At 36.4% G+C, this 21872-nt stretch overlaps 1 protein-coding gene and 1 long non-coding RNA gene across 5 annotated transcripts in view; one reads left to right on the top strand and one right to left on the bottom strand.

The window, feature by feature from the left end:
- LOC147842996 (Fc receptor-like protein 5) overlaps window positions 1-21443 on the bottom strand; it is a 38066-nt gene extending 16623 nt beyond the window's left edge. The window contains exons 1-5 of one of the 4 annotated variants that reach the window (XM_087260241.1): window positions 21355-21443; window positions 17639-17698; window positions 6695-6973; window positions 3697-3984; window positions 2241-2522 (exon numbers count right to left, since the gene is read on the bottom strand). In XM_087260241.1, the coding sequence (XP_087116367.1) occupies window positions 2241-2522; window positions 3697-3984; window positions 6695-6973; window positions 17639-17698; window positions 21355-21385 (940 nt within the window). In that variant the 5' untranslated portion in view covers window positions 21386-21443. Of the gene's footprint in view, window positions 1-2240; window positions 2558-3696; window positions 3985-6694; window positions 6978-17638; window positions 17699-21354 lie in introns of those variants that run through there. The other 3 variants (XM_087260244.1, XM_087260243.1, XM_087260242.1) reach the window with 3 other exon arrangements.
- LOC147842997 (uncharacterized) lies at window positions 8984-14458 on the top strand. The gene is made up of 5 exons (XR_015495263.2): window positions 8984-9042; window positions 9951-9995; window positions 10226-10361; window positions 10546-10632; window positions 10889-14458. It is a non-coding gene; the product is annotated as an uncharacterized LOC147842997 (long non-coding RNA).
- Window positions 21444-21872: the final 429 nt, after the last annotated feature.

Genomic DNA, 21872 nt, shown 5'->3' on the forward strand with positions numbered 1-21872 from the left:
TTGTTTATAGAATACAATTATTTGTATGTAGGTTAAAAATGCATCATTTCAGTTAATTTGGTAAAGAATTCACTTTTTTATTATTTCTTGTAAAACATGCAGTAATTAGTATGCTTATTGATAATGATTGTTGCCACATGTGGCAAGAGGATCAGATAATAAAGCCTCTTAAAGGAACTCATGTTTCTCATTCAGAAAAAAATGAAAGTGCTGGGCCATCAATGTTGATTCTAAATGAACATTGAACAGATTTAAACAACATAAATGATTAAAATAATTATATTATTTTAGAGTAAGGTAGACTTTTAAGATTATTGTTAAAAATAAGATAAAACTAAATAAAATAAATAAAAAATAATAATAAAATAAAATGAAATAAATGCTGTTGTTATTATTTTGAGTAGACAATAGTACAGCACTTGCTGAAGTACTCTAGTTTGCACACATGTTTAATCATTAATTAATTAATAATGAAGGATTCGGATTTCTGCTTTCCAATCCGTCTCATCATAGACCAACGTTTATCCTTTTCATCATCCTGTTTCTCAGTATTTAACTGTGAATTGATTTTAACTAATGAGTAAGTTAAAACTGCTTACTGCAAGAATGTTCAGTGTCCTTGTTTCTCTTTTTGCCTGTCTATTTTAACTTTGTTTTCAGGAAACACACAAACCAGGTCATAGGTCATGGAGATCTCTCTCTCCCTCCCCATCTGTTCCTATGTCTGGAGGTCCAATACAGAGGAGAAGAAGACAGCTGTTCTAGTTGTCCTGATATTGCCTATAATATTATAGTTGTTTGATTGATCTGTTTTTGAGTATAATTAATTTTAATGTAATTTCTTTTTGTGTGGAGATAGACTGTGTGTAGTAAAGATATTGCAGCAGACTGTTGATGGAAACAGTCTTGAACCAGCCTGATAACACAGCTGAACATACAAGAAACATCCTTGAGTCTTTAACACAGATGGTCGATTGTGTCTATTGTTTTCCTGGTTTAGCTTTTTACAGGTCGGAGATCAGCTCCTAATAACTTAAGGCGACCTCACCTCTAGGCATCAGGTCGCCATCCATATCTGGAGACAGATACAATGCTGTCTTTGACGCACACATTAAGGCCATCCATATCTGGAAGTAGATACCATGTTTCTTTGACGCATGTATTTAGAATTGTCTATTTCTGTTGTAACCAATGAGGACTGTTTACCTGGATCCCACCCTTTCTGGACTTGTGTAAAGAGTATAATTGTTTGATTGTTGTAACTGTAAGCAGAGCGGCCTAGGAACTCATTGCGAGTGTTGAAGCTGGCTTCTGCGAATGAAACTGCAAACTATCTTCAGTAAACTTAATTTATTTTTTTAAAATCTCTAACTCCGGCTCTTCTTCATCTACCAGACTGGTCATTCTTTGGGTTAAACTGTAAACTATCCCTACAATAATAATAAAATATTATTAATAATAATAATAATAATAGTAATAATTTTATTTATTTTATTTTATCTATTTATACAGGAACAATGTACAACATGACATCTTGTGCCAGAGTTTGCTATAAAGCTAATTTACACATGTAGTCCCGGGGCAGGAAATTATAACACATTTAACAGTAAAAAATAATACGTTTTACACTTACAATACAATACACACAACACATCATTGTCCATAAAATGAAATCAAGTCAGTGATTGCATATTTGATTATGTTTAAGCCAAATTTTAAGAACAGCTTTAAAATGATTAAAGTGCTGCTCTCTCTGATTTGCACTGGTATTTTATTCCATCTTTCTGCTGCTCTGACTGAATAAACTGATTGTCCAAAAGCAAATCTCTTAAGTTTAACTGAACAATCCCCTCTAACCGATGACCTAGTCTGTCTTATATTGTCCTCGCAGACAATCACACATTGTTTGAGGGGTGATGATTGCATAATATTTGTGGTAATGTATACTATTTTATACATTAAACAATAATAATAATAACAAAATAATAATAACAAAAACAACAACTATAATAAACGTTTAATATCCTTTCTGTATGTTGGTTTTTCTGCAGTTTTATTAAACACAACATTTATAATATTAACATTATTTAAGAGTAAAATAAACTTCCAATGTGATTATTTAAATATGTTTATTTTATGATTGCAAATATCCAAAATGTGTTGGATCATTTAATGTAAAGCAGATTTTATATTTGATCCTTTTTTATCACATTATAGCACAGTTTTTCTGAAGTACTCACCCTTTACTGAGAGATAAACACTATAGTATGATTGTGTTAAGACGGATCTTATGCGTCCCCCACACCCGTACCAATCTTGATCAGAGTCAGCAGCTCCTCTGATAGTGAGAGTGTCTCCGCTTACTGTGTGATGATCAGACAACTGTAACACCCCGTAACTGTCTCTGGATTTATACCACTCATATGTCCAGTCACTGTGATCAATCTCACACTTCAGATTGACTGTTTCTCCAGTGAATACAGCACTGTATGGTGTCACAGTCACTGTAGGTTTGGGTAAATCTGAGGAGAAAGACAAAAACATGAAGAGACTCTCAGAACAGCTCTCTCAGTAAAAATAATTAAATCTGTAAATTAAAATGTATATAATTCTCATCTCATAGTTCATAGATAATTTTTTACTTATATGTTGTCAATAGTTTTCTGATCTGCTGTTTTTGAAGAGGATCTGACTTCCTCAGGTTCTCAGACAAACACCAGCTAAATTCAGCTTTACTCAGGAATTTGTTGAACTGTTTCTACAGTAAAAACGTACCTTGATAACTTTTTCACTGTGTATATATTGTTACACTGCTCATTTCATATTACTGCTTGGTCATTTAAGTTATAAATGCATTGGTCATACTTAGGTTGAATGAAAAATGTGTGTTAAAATGATTTATCGCCACAGCTCAGCATCATCACAGCATGTGTGTATTATATCCAGAAAGCATAAGCATTTGAGCTGTAATTGACCTGTTTTGACAGCATAGAGCTGGTTTGTAGTAAGGTTAATAAGATGGCAGGAACGAGAGAGATTAATCCTTTGAGCCTACTGTATATTGTTTTTGTGTGTTTTATACTGTACATTGCCTCTTTTTGAAGTGAACTTGAGGCATGTTTGAGTATGGAAGGATAATATTTGTATTTCTTGGTGAGAGTTTTGAGGTGTGTTGATGATAATTAATGTATGTATGAATGATCGCTTGTTCTGAAATATAATCGATTGTGATGCTCATTTATGCAATTTAATTTCTAATAATCTGTATGTAAATGATGCAATATGCTATTTGTTTGTGTTCATACAGTTTTCATTGTGCTGTGTGGCGTTGTGAGTGGCTTCAAGGTGTGTGGTATAAAGATGTCATGTGAATATACATTGCATTTCTGTGGTAAAGCTAAAAGAAGCCACATTATTTGAGGCTCTTAGATTTCAGGGATTTCTTAGCTTTAGCAGTAAATCTGTTCTATGAAAAAAAATCTCATGCAACAAAACAACAACAACAACAACAACAACAACAACAACAACAACAACAACAACAGTAATAACAATAAAATAAAGCCAAAAGTGAACATTTTCATCTTTTAACAGAGGACACATGGCTGACATAAAAAGAGCATACGAAGCATCTTAATAATTATTTTTTTATTGTTTTAAATTCACATTTAGTCAAGAGATGTGAATATGAAGACTTACCTGATACAGTAAGTGTAACATCATCACTGGTGTCTGATGTCTGTAAGTCTGATCTCTCTCCTATACAGCTGTATTGACCACCCAAATACTCAGAATCAGCTTTGAAACTCCAGTCTGCTGTTGATGACCATGTGTTTGGATAGCTTTGATAGTTAGTGCCTCTATTTTTAATCCAGCTGTATGTCCACTGTAATTTTTCTACAGTCTGTATGTGACATGTGAGAGTGACTGTCTCTCCAGTGAACACTCGCTGATCTGGACTCACCTTCACTACAGGCTTTGGTCTCTCTGCATTAATGCACACAAGAGGAAATACTGATTAATAATATATTGACATTGCTTTCTTTGATTAAAATATTTTGCTACATATTTTTCTGTTTAAATGGACAAAACAAAGAATAAATAACAAAATGCTTTATATTGTGTTTATTGTAATGAAACACTTCAGCACTTTTAGCTAAATGTTTATCAGCTCGCATTAGGACTGTGATTATACAGCGGGTAAAATAAGTATTGAGCACATTATGATGTTTCATTTATTTCAGTAAAAAATGTCTTGATTAAATGTCCACCCTGATTCATCTTCATCATCTGCTAAAATCCTTTTATATTCCCATCATAATCATGAATAGCCACAGAAACACTGACAGAAAGTAAATATCAAATATGTAAACTACAGCCTGTTTAAAGTAGTCATGACTTGAAAAATGCAATAGTGGAATAATGGCTCTTTGTTCCAAAACATTATTATGCAAATTCCAATGTTTAAAACATTACATTACAACCAAATCCTTTTTAAATTGAGATGTAAAAACACTCCTTTGCCAACGATGCATGTTATGTAACTGAGGTGTGCATATTTGCATAAACACGCCTCCTGAGCAGAGACTCCACCCACTCAGTTGCTCACTGACAGATTTTTCTCTACTCTAAATGCAAGAATCTTCTCACATGTTCAAAGCAAACAGGAGTGACTATAATCACAGATTATGATGAGTACACAATCTACACTCAATCTACTGTACAGATAATGTTTCTGTTATTTTTTAGTTTGCTCACCAGCAAGAATAAACAACCAGCTTTACTGACAAGATGGACACGACAATCACCTTTGATTAATTGTATAAGTGATTTCAAATAACATATTAAAATAATTGTAAAGTGAAAACGACATGACCCCTTTAACACCCACATCTCAGAATCCAACCAGCAGTCACAGGTGAATAAATCCAAGCACAGCCCTAAATTTTTAGGCACAGCCCTAAATCAAATTTTTGATCCAATTTTAGATTCAGTATTTTTTTGTTTTTGATAAGTGATATTACTCTGATTCAAAACTCAAAATTAGAAGATCTTTAGCTATTAAAATGTTTTAATTTAATGGCACAATGTCATTAATTAAAGTAATGAATGTATGTACAAGATAGACTTTGAAAATATATTAAATAAGACCATTTAAATCTTATCAGTGACTTAGCTGATTGAATTTTAAATATTATAGTGAAATGCTTGCAATGCATGTGTAAAGGCAATTCTAATGCATTTTATTAATTCGTTGTATTTTGTGAGCTTAGATGTTGCCAAGAAAAAGTATTGTAGTGTCTGGATGGTTCAACGACATTAATTGTGTAAAACACAAAACTTTACTTATATATTTGTATACTCATATGCTTGCAAAGACTGCTATAAAAAATGAGAAGAAACATAAGAAACACTTTCAACAGAGTTTGAAGAGGTTAAGGAAAACGTACAGTGAGTCAGTTTTCTTCTGACAATAAAGGCAGAAATGGTCCAGATGACACTTCTAACCAAATGTAACAACCGAAAGCCTGAGAGCGTTATCTTCAGAAAAATATATTCTTTGCCAACTAGGAGCTTTGACCTTAGAGGATAAGACTCCTGTAAGACTGCCCAAATGCTGATGTAATAGAAGAAATGATTTGCCATGTTTGTATTCAAATGTATCACCCTAAAGAGGGATTTCTTCTATGTTTTAACAGATATTCTCAAGTATATCAAACTTTAGATATTCTCAAGTATATCAAACTTTAGATATTCTCAAGTATATCAGACACTAATTGTTACTTCGCTGTGTATTTACTGGAGGGGATTTCTACGCCTGTGTTCAAGGCTGGAATACTGTATAAAAGGCTGGAGCAGACAGACCAGCAGCGTGCTAACACTGACTTCTGTATGCTGAATGTCTTAGGCCTTTTATTATCAACGGAGGATAAATAAAAGGATTTATCTTCTTTTTTACTGGATTTTATTTTATTAATAAAAGTCTATGTCATTAATTTTCTTCACTGTCATTGGCTTCATTTGCAGAACCCATCAACATACCTTGTGTGGTAAGGTTTGAATCTAATTTATTCCTTAAACAACATTATAATATAAGGTGCTAAACAAAACTCTAGCTGAGAAAGATAGCCAAGAGAGGATTCTGGTTTCTTTATTTAATTAGGGTATTAAATAAAGGCATCCAGTGCAGTATTCATGTGGAATTTGTTTTTAAGGATAAATTATTTCTAATTATTTAACATAATTAGATTTGTCAGACTTTCCCAAAAGGGCATGTCATTGCAAGAAAATGCTGCCTTGATAGAAAGACACTTGGGGCATTAGGGCAGGTGCAGAGAACACAGTGTGCATCGTTCCCTACTCCCTTGTCTTTCACTGAAACCTTTACTTCACCTCAGAACCTTTATTCACTAATTTGCACAACAGCACTGCCTGCAGTGTCTTTTTACTAGAGAAGTGTGAAGTTCTATATAATAAATACAACATAAATTCACATATCACACACTAAATTGACATTTGAAAGGAACATACGCTCCATTTAAAATGAAAGCGAGTCCACTTTGCTGGGCACTTATGGATAAATTACATCTGAAGTGAAAAGAGAAATATTCAAAGCATGCAGAGGTGGAGTGCAGAGACCAGGATTAAGAAATGCTGATGTAGAGTGAGTTTAGAAGGAATATGATTTTCAACTCACCCTTTACTGAGAGAGAAACAGCAGATGATTGTGTTGAGACAGATCTTCCATCTATGAGTCCTTTACACCAGTACTGACCCTGATTAGACTCAGCAGCTCTACTGATAGTGAGAGTTTCTCTGTGATCATCAGACGACTGTAACACAATCTTTTTGTTGTGTTTATACCACTCATAAGTCCAGCCGCTGTGTTTGGGCTCAATCACACACGTCAGCTTGACTGTCTCTCCAGTGAATACAGGATTGACATGTGTCACAGTCACTGAAGAGCTGGGTAAAGCTGAGGAGAAAAGACAAAAAAATAAAATGACTCAATCATCCCAATCATAAGAGCTCTTTGTTCAAATAATGTATTATGCAAGTTTCAGAATTTAACTGGTCATAACTAAAGCATTTATTTAATTAAGCTGTAAAAGCATGGACTCCACCCACTCAGTTGCTCAATGACAGACTCTTGTCTTCTCTGGATGCAAGAATCCTGTCACATCGTGTTAACAGCAAAAAGGAGTAATTCAGGCATGTGATTAGCCGAGGACAAAAAAAAAAAAAAAAAAAAATATATATATATATATATATATATATATCATGAACACGCAGCATGTCTATGCACAAACGGCGGATCTAGAAAAATCACAAAAATGGCTGTGCAGTTGTTTAATTGAGCATTTATTGACAGACAGTTTGAGCTACTTAGCGGAATTATGGGAGATGTCGGCTCGACACTATTTTAATTGGATGAACATTTTTTGTCTCATGTCTAAACCAGAATATAAAAATACATATAAATACATTTAGATAATTTACTGTAATCAGTATTATCAAAATGTGAAGAGTCTTTCAACCAGCACAACAAAACATGTTTCTGAAGATGATAACCTACTGCACCTTTAATAGTGGACTAAGTAATATTAGGTTTTTACAGTATTTTGTTCTTCAACGAGGGGAGAGATCCACACACAGCCACTAGATTGAGCCACTAACTCGGTTTAGTGCTCTTGTGTCCACAGAATATAAATTTACCCATTAATTATTTGACTCTTTATTCCTTGTGATAAAAAACTACTACTCTGTCAACAATTTGAACTATTTTAAGACATGAAATTGTTTAAAGGTCTTAAAATATTAAGTCCAGTTAAAAGTAGCCTTATATACTTTAACATTTCAGCCTGAGAAAAGATCCCCTTTCCTTCCGCATAGTTTTAGTTAATTATAAAATATATTTGCATAAATGTGTAATTTTAGATTAGATTAGATTAGATTCAACTTTATTGTCATTACACATGTACAAGTACAATGCAACAAAATGCAGTTTAGGTCTAACCAGCAGTGCAATAGCAGCAAGTGCAGGATACAGGAATAAGTTATAAAGTGCAGTTATAGAAAAACTATGGTGATATTTACAGATGGATGTACTATCAACATTATTTACAGAAGGATAAGCTATGAACAGATTTACAATATATGAATATATGTGCAGGTTGCTATTAATAATCAGTAGTGTGCAGGGTGGGCAAAGAGTCAGTGTGGGGCAGAGTTCAGGAGGGAGACAGCTCTGGGGAAAAAGCTGTTCCTCAGTCTGCTGGTTTTTGTCCAGCCTATCGTCGAAACTTTCAGGTAATACATTTGAGGTGCCCGGCTGTAGCACTTAATAAATGACACAAGAACAGATGATTTGCAGAGGATAATAACAAATGTGCATCCTGGCTTTATATATATTTATATATATAAATATATAATATTTATATATATAAATATATAATATATATATATATATTGGATGGTTCATTCTAAACTTGTGTTGTTGTGGAAATGACGGGAGTATTTGACTGCAGGCTGTTTGTAAATCAGTCACTGTGCAAAGGAAAAATTGCAGACAGAATGTAGTTCTTAAGGAGTGGCTGAATCTGACAGCAACTGCATCAAAAATAAATTATATCATAATAAGATGTCTGTGACTGATGGTTTAATATAAATAATGTATATAACAATAGATAGAGTTTGTGTGTTTAAATATCTCTTTAAAAATAGTCACGACCCCTTTAACAAACACCTTTAATTCAACTAACACTGTTATCCCTAAAGTTGTATTAATTCAAAATACTTAGATTCAATAAACATAAATTCCAACTTTTTTGCTCAGTTACTCAATTTGTTTAGTTTGTTGTACAATTTGCATGATATTTTTGATTCTACTGGATTGTTTAAATTGAATGTACTTAACAGAGCTTGTTTTAGTCTGTTGTCAAAAGAGTGATGTGCAAGGGGAAATGTGATTGGCTCTTTGTCTTTGGGCTGACGTCACTGTTGAACACAGCGTGAGTGCGCATTTTCTAATGGCTGCGGATCACTGTGAGTACGATTTCATACTTTTGTCTCAAACAATCCGCATTGTTTTCCATTAATAAACAAAGTAAACCGTTAGCAAGAAAACCACATGTAAGATTAAACTGTGTCTGACGTTAGGATGTTATTGTTCCGGTCAATTGCAACCGCCATCGCCACATTTATATACAGCTCTAAGACGTGAAAAGTGCAAAGATGTGCGTAATGGGATTGTACAAACGTGATATTATATTGTACAAACGTGATATTATATTGTAGGAACGTGAAAAGTATATTGTACAAACGTGATAAAGCTCAGATTTTTTTTTTACCTGGGTGGCAGCTCTACGCTTCCGTAAGATTGTGATATCGATAATATATTATGTAAAATAGTTCATGTAAGTTTTGCCTGTGTTAGCGTGTTCATTTATGCCACGTTATAACTGATTGAGGCTGTAACTAACATTACAGTTGCTGTACGTGAAAACGTGCTTTATGAGGTCGTCACATATAAAGTTTAATATTGATGCTGTATTCGATGAGTCGCGTTATCTGTTGTGTAAAATGATTATTTTTGCAGTGGTGGTTATGTATCGTCAGATGTTTAGCATTAACCTGAGCTGTTTTAAACGTTTTTTTTTTTTTTTTGTAAGAAGTATTAACAGACTAGAATAAATTGAGATTTGCCCCTTTCTTCGGAAATAAGAATTCATGTTAGTTGGCATTTTTTTGAAAAGACATGCAACCTCGTGCTCATCAGTCTTAGCAAGTGAATTTTCAGTTAATTAGAATGAAAGCTACATAAATAATTAACTGTAGCTTTATAATTCTTTTGATTAACAATAGCTGTTTGTGGGAAATTTGGAGATAACAGATCAAAATAAGTAAATGTGTTTTGTCAGCTAGTAATCTAATGTATATTTTTGTGACTGTAGATTCCAGAAAGGTCAAAGCAAGGCCAACCAGGATGAGATGAAAATGTAAGTATTGCTCATTTGCTTGTGACAAAATATGGTACTTATTAAAACATTGCAGATTTAAACATGGGAGCTATGCAAGAAGCCAGCCATTTCCATGCATATATCAGGAATGTATTTGTAATGAAATGAGTACAGTATTGATACACATGATAACATGCTAGTTTGACATTTGTTTAATTTTGACATTTCTCTGATGTTAATGAACTTTTTTGTGTGTTTTACTACTACAGGTGTATCAGGAATTCAACCAGATAGTTAGCAAGAATTATATTGGTCTCTTGATCATCACTGCCCACAGCTGATTCAGATCTTCAGGTCACAGAGAGGTGTCACTGGACAGATTTTTATCTTCTACAAGATGTCAAGGTTTGTGTATGCCATTGTTTGTACATGCCATTGATATAAATTGATGCCATTGTGTGCTGAATTTTTGAAATTGATATAATTGATTTAGAAATCCTCAGTAACAGAGACTAAATTATGATACATGAAAATGCCCTTTCTCTCATGTTGACAAATGATATAATGTTGTTTCTCTGCAACAACTCAGGCCTCTGACCACACTGACATGCGATGTGTTTTCATTTGAGTGCTTCCAGTAGTTCTGATGACCCAACAGTTCTTCAAAGCATGTTTTGTAAGTATCATTAATAAAATATTTAGTAATTTACTTATATCAAATCTTTTTATGCCGTATGCAATGACTTGTATACAAAAAAACTATTTAATATTTTGTAGTATTTTTATATATCATTGAATACTAGATATGTTTGGGTATACAATTAACAAACTATGCTTGCATACAACTAAAAAGCATTAAATACAATTCATATATATTAAAATCAAATGTACACCTCTAAGATATATTTATGTTATCTATTTATTATTGTCAGGCTTCAGATGATGGAGACTCAAATCAACATGTGCCCGTTGGAATTCTTAACCGAGAAAATGACGATGTGGCTCTTCAACCCCTGTCCTTCCACCTCTACCCATCCTCTGTGGGAATCATCTTGGAGGGAAATGTTGTAATGGACAATATAGACAATATACCCCAGGCCATGTGTCTTTTTGGATCAACCTATGCACTGCACCTAGGCTACACAAAATGCATGGACAATACCCTTCTTTTTATTCAACAAGTTTGGGTAAGAAGACGCTGAAGGGTAAGATTCTGGCTTGTCATGTAAACTGGTACAAAGAAGGCATGTTCCTTCAGGCTTGCTGTCCTAACTGTGAGTTAAAAAAAACTTAAAACTATGAGTTAAAAAAACTTAATACTATGCCTTAGTGTTTGGCAAGTGTAAATATTCGATAATGTTACAATGTAATAATGTCTTGTGGTTGTTTATTATTTGGATATGTTTGTAAAAATTTATTGAAATATTTTAAACAAGTGTTTTAATAAGATTTATAACAATAAATATCAACAAATTGTTATACAAGGCATTTTCTTGTTTTGTCACTTGTTTCGGAGTGATATTTCTAAATGATTTTAAATAAAGTGTAAAGTAAATTATTATTCTTTGTCCTTGCTTGTAATTAGGGGTATTTTCATTAAACCATTTATAGTGAATAGCTAAGTTTAAAATTATTTCTGTCATAACATTCAGGTCAAGATTTTATGTTTCAAGTTTAGGTTGATTGAACTTAAAAAATTTATGGAAACTCGCTGCCCTAAAAAAGCTAATTTCGTCTTGTTGAAAAAACAATAATTTTTAGGTTTATTGTACCTAAGATTTCAGTAGTGTTGTACTAAAAACCTTTATTTCAGTCAACTAAATATTTAATCTAATGCATTTGAAAAGTTAAATACAATAAACCTAAAAAGTTTTGTTTTTTCAACAAGACGAAATTAGCTTTTTTAGGGCAGCGAGTTTCCATAAATTTTTTAAGTTCAATCAACCTGTCCGGGAAAAAGGATGGATAGGACCAGGAACCGCCATAAATATAGCTTCTTTTATATAGTATTTTACTCTGTAGCATTTAAATGTCAAACATGTTTTTTTTTTTTTCCTGAGATCCTTGTTTCTAGTCAAACTATCTAATAATTCTTACATTAAGAAGTATTTTTTCTATACAGGGAAAACATATTGTCTTGTTTTAAAAATAATGTCACATGGAGTTAGCAAAATAATCTTGTTTTTCGCTTTGAAATAAGATTATTTTGCTTATGCCACTGGCTGATTATTCCTTAAGACAATCTTTTTTGCTTGTTGACAAAATGCTTCTTAATGTAAGAATGTTTAGATATTTGGACTAGAAACAAGACAAAAGAAATCAGCGCATACCCCCATACGGTTGATATACGCCGCCGTACTGTCCGTCCTGACCAGCACGTGTTGCCACTCCAGGCAACGGAAAAAAACGGTGGAGAGCGAGGAACACTGCCAACAGCTCCAGGCGATATGCCAATGCAACTGGGTACCTTTCCACAGGTCCGCAGCCACATGCCCGCAACGCACAGCCCCCCACAAATGACAACAAGACTGGACTGGACTGTCCTAGAGACACTCAGGCCTGTAGGAACAAGGGGTCGCTCCAAGGGCTGAGGGCACGGCGACACAGTGCAGTAGCAGAGACTTGGTGTGCGCGCGCGTGCCATGCGCGTCTGGGGACTTGATCGTGAAGCCAGTGCTGAAGTGGTCTCATATAGAGTAATCCGAGCGGAGTGAAGGGGCTGCGGATGCCATATGCCCAAGGAGCCTCTGAAACAGTTTCAGAGGGACCACTATTTTACTGTCGAGCTCTCTCAGACAGTATAGCATTAGCTGAGCGCGCTCTCCGGAGAGGCGCGCTGCCATGGTGACCGAGTCCAGCTCCAGCCCGAGAGAAGAGATCCTCTGCACAGGGCGAGTTTGCTCTTTTCTCGGTTGACCTGAAACCCCAACAGGTGGAAGTGTCGGAGCACCTTGTCTCTGTGCATAATCAATTGCTCCGAGAGTGGGCAAAAATCAGCCAGTCATCAAGAAAATTGAGTATGCGGATGCCCGCGAGCCGAAGGGTTGCTAAGGCACCCTCCGCGGGCTTGGTGAGGACCCGCGGAGACAGAGAGAGCCCGAAGGGGAGGACTTTGTATTGCCAAGCTTGACCTTCAAACGCAAACCACAGAAACTGACGGTGGCGAGGAAGAGTGGAGACATGGAAATACACGTCCATCAGGTCTAATGCTGCAGACCAACCCAGAGGATGAACGCACCGGACAGCAATCTCCTCTCGCAAGACAGGGGCGGACAGGAGGCTGACCCTGGTGAATACATACCCGTGACTTGGGGTGCCATTTCGCGAACTGAATCGCATAGCCGAGTCTGATTGTGCGTATGAGCCATCGCGAAGAGCTGGCCCGCGCTAACCAGGCAGGCGGAGCTCTCGCTAATGGACTCATCGCTGATGTACCAGCAGTGGGGCAGCGTGGAGTGGGTGTGCTGATCCGGGAAGCGCGCGGCTCCCACGGAAGAGCTGGAGGTGAGAGATTTGCTGTCAATTCGCACCTGAGCTCCGGAGGGGAGGCTCGAGGGGTGGGAGATAGGAGACCGTCCTCCCAGCACTCGTGAGCCACTGGCGAAAGGCACCGAACCTGCAAGCTAGAAAGCATAGCGTCCCAGAATGGCAGAATTTGGGCTGTCACATCCGGGGAAGTGAAAAAGTGCTCTTTCATGATGTTTTCATGGCAGTAAAAAGTGCCGTTGGAAATGGGGCCCCGCCCTCCAGCGTGAAAAGAGCAAGTTCCCTCTTCTCCAGATGGCCTTTCCCAGGGACGCTTCGCGGTCCCACCCATCAGACTGCTCTCTCACCGCCTCGAATTCCTGGGTGAATTCACAGACGGTGTTGCTGAACATGCCAGCTTGGGATATGGGGAAGTCAAGAAAGCGGACTTTGTCGACTTCTCGCATATCAGCCAGGAGTGGCGCTCCTGGATCACTAGTGTGGAGATCGTCCTCCCCAACGCACACGCAGTGGACTTAGTAGTCCGAAGAGCTTAGTCGGCTGCGGTGCGAAGCTCGTAAGCCTGGGTTGGACCCACCCTCGTGCAGCTCGGCCAGCACCTGCGCTTGGTAGTGCTGGTAGGTGGCTATCGCATGCAAGGCGGAGACAGCCTTGCACGCAGCCTTGTGAGCTCTAGCTCCGAGGGAGGCAGATAACTTACTGGCTTTGGATAGGAGACAAGGCAGACCCCGCCAAGAATAGGCGCCGCGCGGATTAACCGCCATCGCGCACTCAATTCAATTCAATTCAGCTTTATTTGTATAGCGCTTTTACAATGTAGATTGTGTCAAAGCAGCTTCACATAAATGGTCATAGTAACTGGAACAGTGTAGTTCAGTTTTTAGTGTTTAAGTTCAGTTCAGTTTAGCTCAGTTCAGTGTGATTTAAAATCATTACTGAGAGTTCAAACACTAAAGAGCAAATTCATCTATGCGTAGCTCTACCAATTCTGAACCATGCGAGCCAGTGGCGACAGCGGAGAGGGAAAAAAAAACTTCACCTGATAGGAGTGAAGAAAAAAAACTTTGAGAGAACCAGACTCAGTTGGGGACGACCATTTTAATTATATATATATAATTATATATATATATATACACACACACACATACATATAAATATATGTATATATATATATATATATATATATATATATATATATATATATATATATATATATATCCACACTCACACACACACACACACACACACATATATATAAATATATGTATATGTATATATACATATATATATATATATATATATATATATATATACATACCATATATATATATATATATATATATATATATATATATATATATATATATATATATATATATATATATATATATACATATATATATCCTATATATATATATATATATATATAGAAAGGTTATATACACACACATATATATATATATCCTAATATATATCCTATATATATATATATATATATATATATATATATATATATATATATATATATATATATATATATATATATATATATATATATAACCTTTCTATTTGGTAGCGGCAGTGCTCCTATCTATCGCACCCACCAAAAATTATGAGCACCATTACTCCAAATTTCAAATTAACATATTGTTACATCCTATGATGTATTTAGGTAATAAGTTGTTGGTGTGAGTGGCAGCTTATTGCTCCCCCCTTTTGTTTTATTAATCGCTCTCTCTCTCTCTGTCTCTCTGCCTCTCTCTCTCTCTCATTGAGCAGCGTTCCAAACCAGCCGCACCTGTTTTCAATCAGAGCAAATCGGATCGGTTGCTGTTGATTGAGCTTCCAGGCTTTATAAAGAGGCAAAGCACGGAGAGAGTCCCTGTTTTCCCTAACCCAGCGATCATAGTGTGATAGAGATTTTGGCTGGATATTTAGAACTGTGAGTTTGTGAATCTTGTGAGATTATAGTGTGAATAAGAGTGACGTGTAACTTTATGTGTAAAGTAAGCCGTGTAGAGAGACAAGTGGTGATTTATTTTGGGTTTATCCTTTAAGTTTCCTCCTGTTTCTGGATTTAGCCAGGTTGTGGGGTAAGAGCATTGTCATTGATTTTGAGTTTTCTTTTATATATATTAGGAAATCTAGAACTTTTTGTTAATTTAGGAAGTTTTTGTTTTGTTGGTTATTTTGGCCTTACCCTCTCATAATGATTTTGGTTAGGATAATTTTCATTTAAGTATCTCTTTGTTTTTGTTTACCCTGTCTGGAAATGTAAAAAAAAACAAAATATTGATTTTGTTAAACAGTGAATAAAAGATAACATTTTTCTTTTGGAATCTCTTTTCAGAGTTTTTTTGTTATTATTATATCTAAAGTGAACGCGATGGTGTACACGCTGCACAACTGATATATTTGTGACAATAAAATGAGGGATTAAATAATGTTTGAACATCACATGCTTAAATGTGGCTGTCGAAGCCCAATTAAACTTTAGTGACAAGGCAGCACTGGCCCGATTGGGCCAATAACAATGCTGTCTACTGTCCAGAGCGTCTCTCAGGCTGGCCCCGGGCCATCAAGGAGTCCTTATTGTTGAGCCCTGTTTTGAGCCATTCACTTGGTTAATGGTGATTGTAAGAAACTTACAACCAAAACACTCACTATCCTTCATTTTTTTCAGTATTTTACTTCTGAGAATAATGCGAGACTGAAAAACTTTATAACTACATAATGAATTGTTTAATTACTTAAAGAACTGCAGAAACAACACTGAAAACACAGACAGCTAGATGACAGCAAAATATGGACATAAATCAAAGTAAAGAAAGTGTGAATATACCAGGGTATATACTGAACTGATTAAGTTGAATTTAATACCTTTTACTACCTTTTTTTAATACCTTAAAAAATAATGGAATAACATGTTACAGATAACATACATTTAAGTAAAGCAGAGGGATTAATCCAGGTGTCACAATGGACCTTTGTCCATAGTTTTTAATCAATGTCATATATGTCATCAATGTCAATAGTCACTCTTCTAAGAACTTATAAATAATATTTCTGCTACAAAACAAATGCAAGATTATAATAAATCATTCAATTCAAGGCTGAAAGCTGCAAAGCAGTCATCAGTAATTAAATAGAAAAATAATAAACACCAAGAAAGAAAGGACACAAAAAGGAAGAAAAGTCTCACTTCTGCCACTCTTAAAAGGTTTTGGTTTGTGTCATTTTAAATGCTGTCTCGTTATGAGCTGATCTTCATTTATCTGTGTTTGTGGAAAGAAAGCAGGTGAGTCAGCCAACCGGGGCAAAGCAGGATTCTCACGATGACCGGCACAATACAGTTTTTTGTTATGAGCCACAGTTGCAGATTAAAGTCAGTAAAGGTGAGGTTCTTTGGCGATGATGTATACATTGTTAGATTTTACATTTAGCGGACATTAGTGCTGAATACACGGTGAATGCAACGCATCGACATTCGATTGATCTCAGCTGGTGGATCAACATTCACCACATAATCGCTGTCATCTGTCCCATTATTTGTAACTTTAGGTTTAACTTAGAGGAAAACCTGCGTACTTCTCATTCTTCACCCGTTTACATTTTCCGCAGTCACAAAAGCTCCCTGTCATTGAGTGATTGACAGCTGATATGAACCAATATTGTGGCAACATAATCGTCTTCTTGCAGACGTGGCTATAAGCCTCGCGGTGTTGCCAACTGCAGGCCTAGGCCATCTTGAGTCCTCCAGCCAGAGGTCCGAAAACTTGCATTTCCCCATGTTTTAATTTATTTCATGAATCAAAGTGAGCTCGCCTATATGGTTGGCAGCAAGCCAGCCGGGTAGTTGGTTTCAGCGTGCGTGCGAAATCCACCTCACATGACAGTGCTCAAGTCCTACTCTCAACATATAAATAAATCCACGCAAAATTTAGGAGAAAGGCCCTTAACACAAATTGAAAATTTATCTAAAAAAACTGGGCTCGAAAATGTAATACCTCGTCAGATGATATTTATTACTTTTTAATACTTTTTAATGCCCTTAATTTTGGCTAATTTCATTTACTACCTTTTTCCAACCAGTGGACACCCTGTATACTGTGATCCATATATGACTATGCTGCAGTACTGTACATGCACTACTACTACACTATATTATAATACATTGCATTACTGTAATACAGTACCTGTATTTTCAGCATCAGCAGCAACTTCAGGGAGTCCAGAATGAAGAAAAAGCATCAGACCTTAAAACAGACAAACAGATAAACAGCATTTTCAGTCATTTAGCATGCATATGGTCTGTTAACTGAAAGGGTTTGTGTGTTTCACAAATTTCATGACAATAAAGATTCATCATTTAACTTCATCACACATGATAGTGTCACAGGAAGGGAGTTGATTCCCTGATTGATTCACTGCTGTTCAGACAACAGAGAAATGGTTTCACTCATAGAGGATCAAACAGGACTGGCTCTATGCGCTTGTAATGAGCAGGCTCTGTAACAAAGGTGAGGATCCGCAGCTTAATAAAGAATCGTCAGGCAGGAAAAGGTAAAAACAGGAATGGATGGTCGAGACAAGCAGACAAGGCAACATAAACAAAGCACAGAAGGCAAGACAACGAAATCGCTTTGAACTGTTCACAGCTAACATGACTCAGCATGTATGTGTGAAAATGTGGTGCATAAATAGTCTAGTAATGAGATGATGATGGGCTTCAACTGTGAGTGTGTGAGTGTGCAGATTATTGTCTGCTGTGGCAGGGGTAGATTGGTGCAATGACTTCTGGGAGTTGTAGTTTCAGTTCAGTGACAGATGTTTAGTTTGGGTGACAGTGAGTGTTCTCCAGCGATCTGCAAGGGCTGGATCACTGGTGATTGGGACAGTTCTAGACTCTACATTTATTATTCTCTTGCTGGAGTTGATGTAACAACATTATAGGTCACTTATTGATCAGACATGACTAAACATATCCAGCAATTTGAACTGCTATTAGGTAAAAAAAAAAAAAAAAAGAAAAGTGGAACACTTTCCATTGAAAATTTATTTTTTGCATTCTTGATGAATGTCACTTTCCCCCTTTAATTTTACTGTCAATACAGCATTATACAAAATATATCACTCATTGTCTTGTCATTGCTTCTAAAAGTGTTCAGACAGTGAAAACAAAGAAGTAAACAATGAAGGATCCACTCATTCATATGCAATTTAATAAATAACAATATTATTTTGGCAATGAACAGAAGCTTGTATTACCCCTAGCATGTTTATTTTTTTCAGTATAACTTGATGATATCTCACATTAGTTTTTCAAAGGACATGTTTTATGAAGATTCAAAGTAGTGTTTAGTCAGATATAAAAGGGAAATGTATCAAAAAATGAGAATGTGCTCACTGGACATTTGTTTCAAATCTTTATTGATTTTCTTTGTTCTGTTGAACACAAATGACTTTGGGCTCTATTTTAACAATCTAGGTGCAAAGTGTAAAGCTCATGGCTCAAAAAGCATTCAGGCCATGTCTGAATCCACTTTTGCTGTTTTAAGGACAGTTGTGCTTATTCTCCTATTGAGTTATGGGTGTGTTTTGAGAATAACGTGCGTTAAACCAGTAAGAGTCTCATCTCCCATTCCCTTTAAGAGTCCTTTTTTTTCATATGTAAAGGAATTTGTGTATTGCTGTACATCCTATGTGTATTAAGCAATGTGTAAGCATTTGGAGTCGCAGCTTTTAGCTGGTCAATGGCGCAGTCTATTTCAGTTTAAAATAGCAATGCACCAACAATGAGCATTACCACACCACCTTTTCAGACCAGCACACCAATTAGTCCACAAAGTGGCGCCAAATGGATTTGCTATTTAAACAACGTGGCGCAAAACTTGACAATTAGGGTTGCGCTGGTCTGAAAAAAAGCAACAAATTGCGACATACATGTCTTGTGCCTTATTGTGAAAATGTTAGAAACCATCAACCACAGACTTCCATAGTAGAGAAGACAAGTACTGTAAGCCAGTGGTTACAGGTTTCCAACATTTTAAAAATAGGGTTAAGATTACACACAGTGGAATGAACCTCCAACTATTCCAGCATATGTTTTTGTAGTGGATGCTCTTCAAGCTGCAACCCAGTACTGAAAAACACCCATTCACTCTCAGAATCACACATACACTCATCCACTATGGGGAATTCACTTCTTCCTATTCCCCTATAGCGCATGTGTTTGGACTTTAGGGGAAACCTGTGGGGGACTCAAACCAGCGACCTTCTTGCTGTAAGGTGACAGTGCTAACCACTGAGCCACCACGCCGCCTATTGGTAGACACTATAATTCAGCCAAAGATAAAAACCAAGATTTACATTACAAATAGTGTAACTCAAAAACATTAAATGCGATATGGCTTCATGTTATATTGTCACTGATTAAAGATGAGAGCTGCACACTGGAAATTAATCGTCCTGTTCATAACATATGCCAAAACATTTGATGCCACAACACAAATTATTCTAATCAATCAATGCAATAACTGAGAATTTATGTAAAGCTTCACAAGAATAAAACAAGCTACAGTGCTCTAAACCAAAATAGGCCAAAGAGCTTCACATACACACAGCCTCACTTCCTGTTTGGTGTTGGCATCATCAGCCTAACACTGCAGAGGCTGCAAACATTTTTTAGAGCAGGGGTCACCAATCTCGGTCCTGGAGGGCTGGTGTCCCTGCAGGGTTTAGCTCACACTTGCCTCAACACACCTGCCTGGATGTTTCAAGTATACCAAGTAAGACTAAGATTAGCTTGTTCAGGTGTGTTAGATTAGGGTTGGAGCTAAAATCTGCTGGACACCAGCCCTCCAGGAACAAGTTTGGTGACCCCTGATTTAGACATTTAGGGTTTTTATGTAATTAAAACTGAGCAAATCCAGTTCAGCTGCAGTAAAGCAAAAGTAAAACAGAATCTCATGCCAATTCGTAAATTTTTGATTTCATTCTTACAGTTTAGTATGATTTGCTCATCCTCCACTGAGAGCTGGGTATAGGGTGGGGTTTATTTGCCACGCCTTCTTTTTAAAATCATACATTTTCATGACTGAACCTACAAATTAGCCACTAAACTGACAATTTGTAATATAATTATGTTTCCCCTTGAGATCATTCTGCAGGTAAAGCAGACACAAATAAGTTGCAAGTGTCCTCAGTGTTTCTGCTGTTCAGACTCTCACTGGACCTTAAAAGTAATGCTGCTAGAGTTTGGTTCATTAGTGGAGCTTTTTTCTGAATCTACTGAGCACTCAAATAGAAAATGTGTGACAATGCCTCTGTGTGAACACGAGGATAAATGACTGCATGCAGCTTCAAAAATAAATGCAGAGACATTCAAATATGTGTGAAAGGAGAACTTGGTTCTGAGAAAAGCACAAGAACAACTTGTTGGCAGATATCGCTTGGTCTGGCACACTATTAAATGAAATGTACTCATTTAAATGCCATTCAAGTGTCCAAATAGGTTTTAGAGCCACTTTATAAATGGACAACCACTTCTCGTAACTTAATTAAAAATAAAAAGATAATTAATACTGTAATAATAATTCTGTTTATATCAGTGACTCAAAATCTCTGCAAATCTCTTTCTCTGATGGAAAGTTCATTCAATGATTCAAGCCCATATACAACATCAACACATATCAACACAATTACACCTGATTACTGGCATAAGATCAAGCACACACGCACACGTCTTTAATCTTTCTCATTCAGCACAAGTTCTAACACATAAATACACTAAATTTGAACAATAAAGATTTAACCACTCTTCTACACACAGACAAATGCTATTTTATCTTCAAGTGAATGCAATTCAATTAAAACCAGAAAATAACAGTGTGTATAATAATAAAATACTCACAGATGATGAGAGGCAGTGCACTGGAGCCCATCCTGTCGCACTAATAGACTGCATTAACAGTGTTAAGTGTTTTCAGACAGACACTTCCTGTGTTTAAACAGTCGTTTCACACTTTGAAGAGAAGTAAGAGGAGGAGACAAAACTCTGAGGATGGTGGAGGGATATGAGTGCCTGAGTGATCCTAAGAGCCAAGTAGTCGGGGGTTAATGCCCCTGGTAGGGTGTCTCAAGGTCTTAGGTGACAGGTCAGACTAAGTGCGGTTTAAAAATCCCTTATGAACTTATTGATATTGAGGACCGTGACATTGCCCGCTATGGCACAGCTGGGCCCCACCCTGTAGCCAGGCCTGGGGTTGGGGCTCGTATGCTCAGTAACATCGAGCCGCAACACAAGTCAAGTCGCAAAACTTAGGCTGGTGCAGCTGACAGGTAGAATAGCTGAAGCCTTTGCGAAATCTGTCAAAATACACCACTGAATTTTACAGGCATCAATGTCTTTGAGGCAAAAAAGTCTATTGG

The sequence above is a fragment of the Danio rerio genome, chromosome 7 (assembly GCF_052040795.2).
Source record: "Danio rerio strain M-AB ecotype USA chromosome 7, GRCz13ab, whole genome shotgun sequence".
In the NCBI taxonomy this organism is placed as follows: Eukaryota; Metazoa; Chordata; class Actinopteri; order Cypriniformes; family Danionidae; genus Danio; species Danio rerio.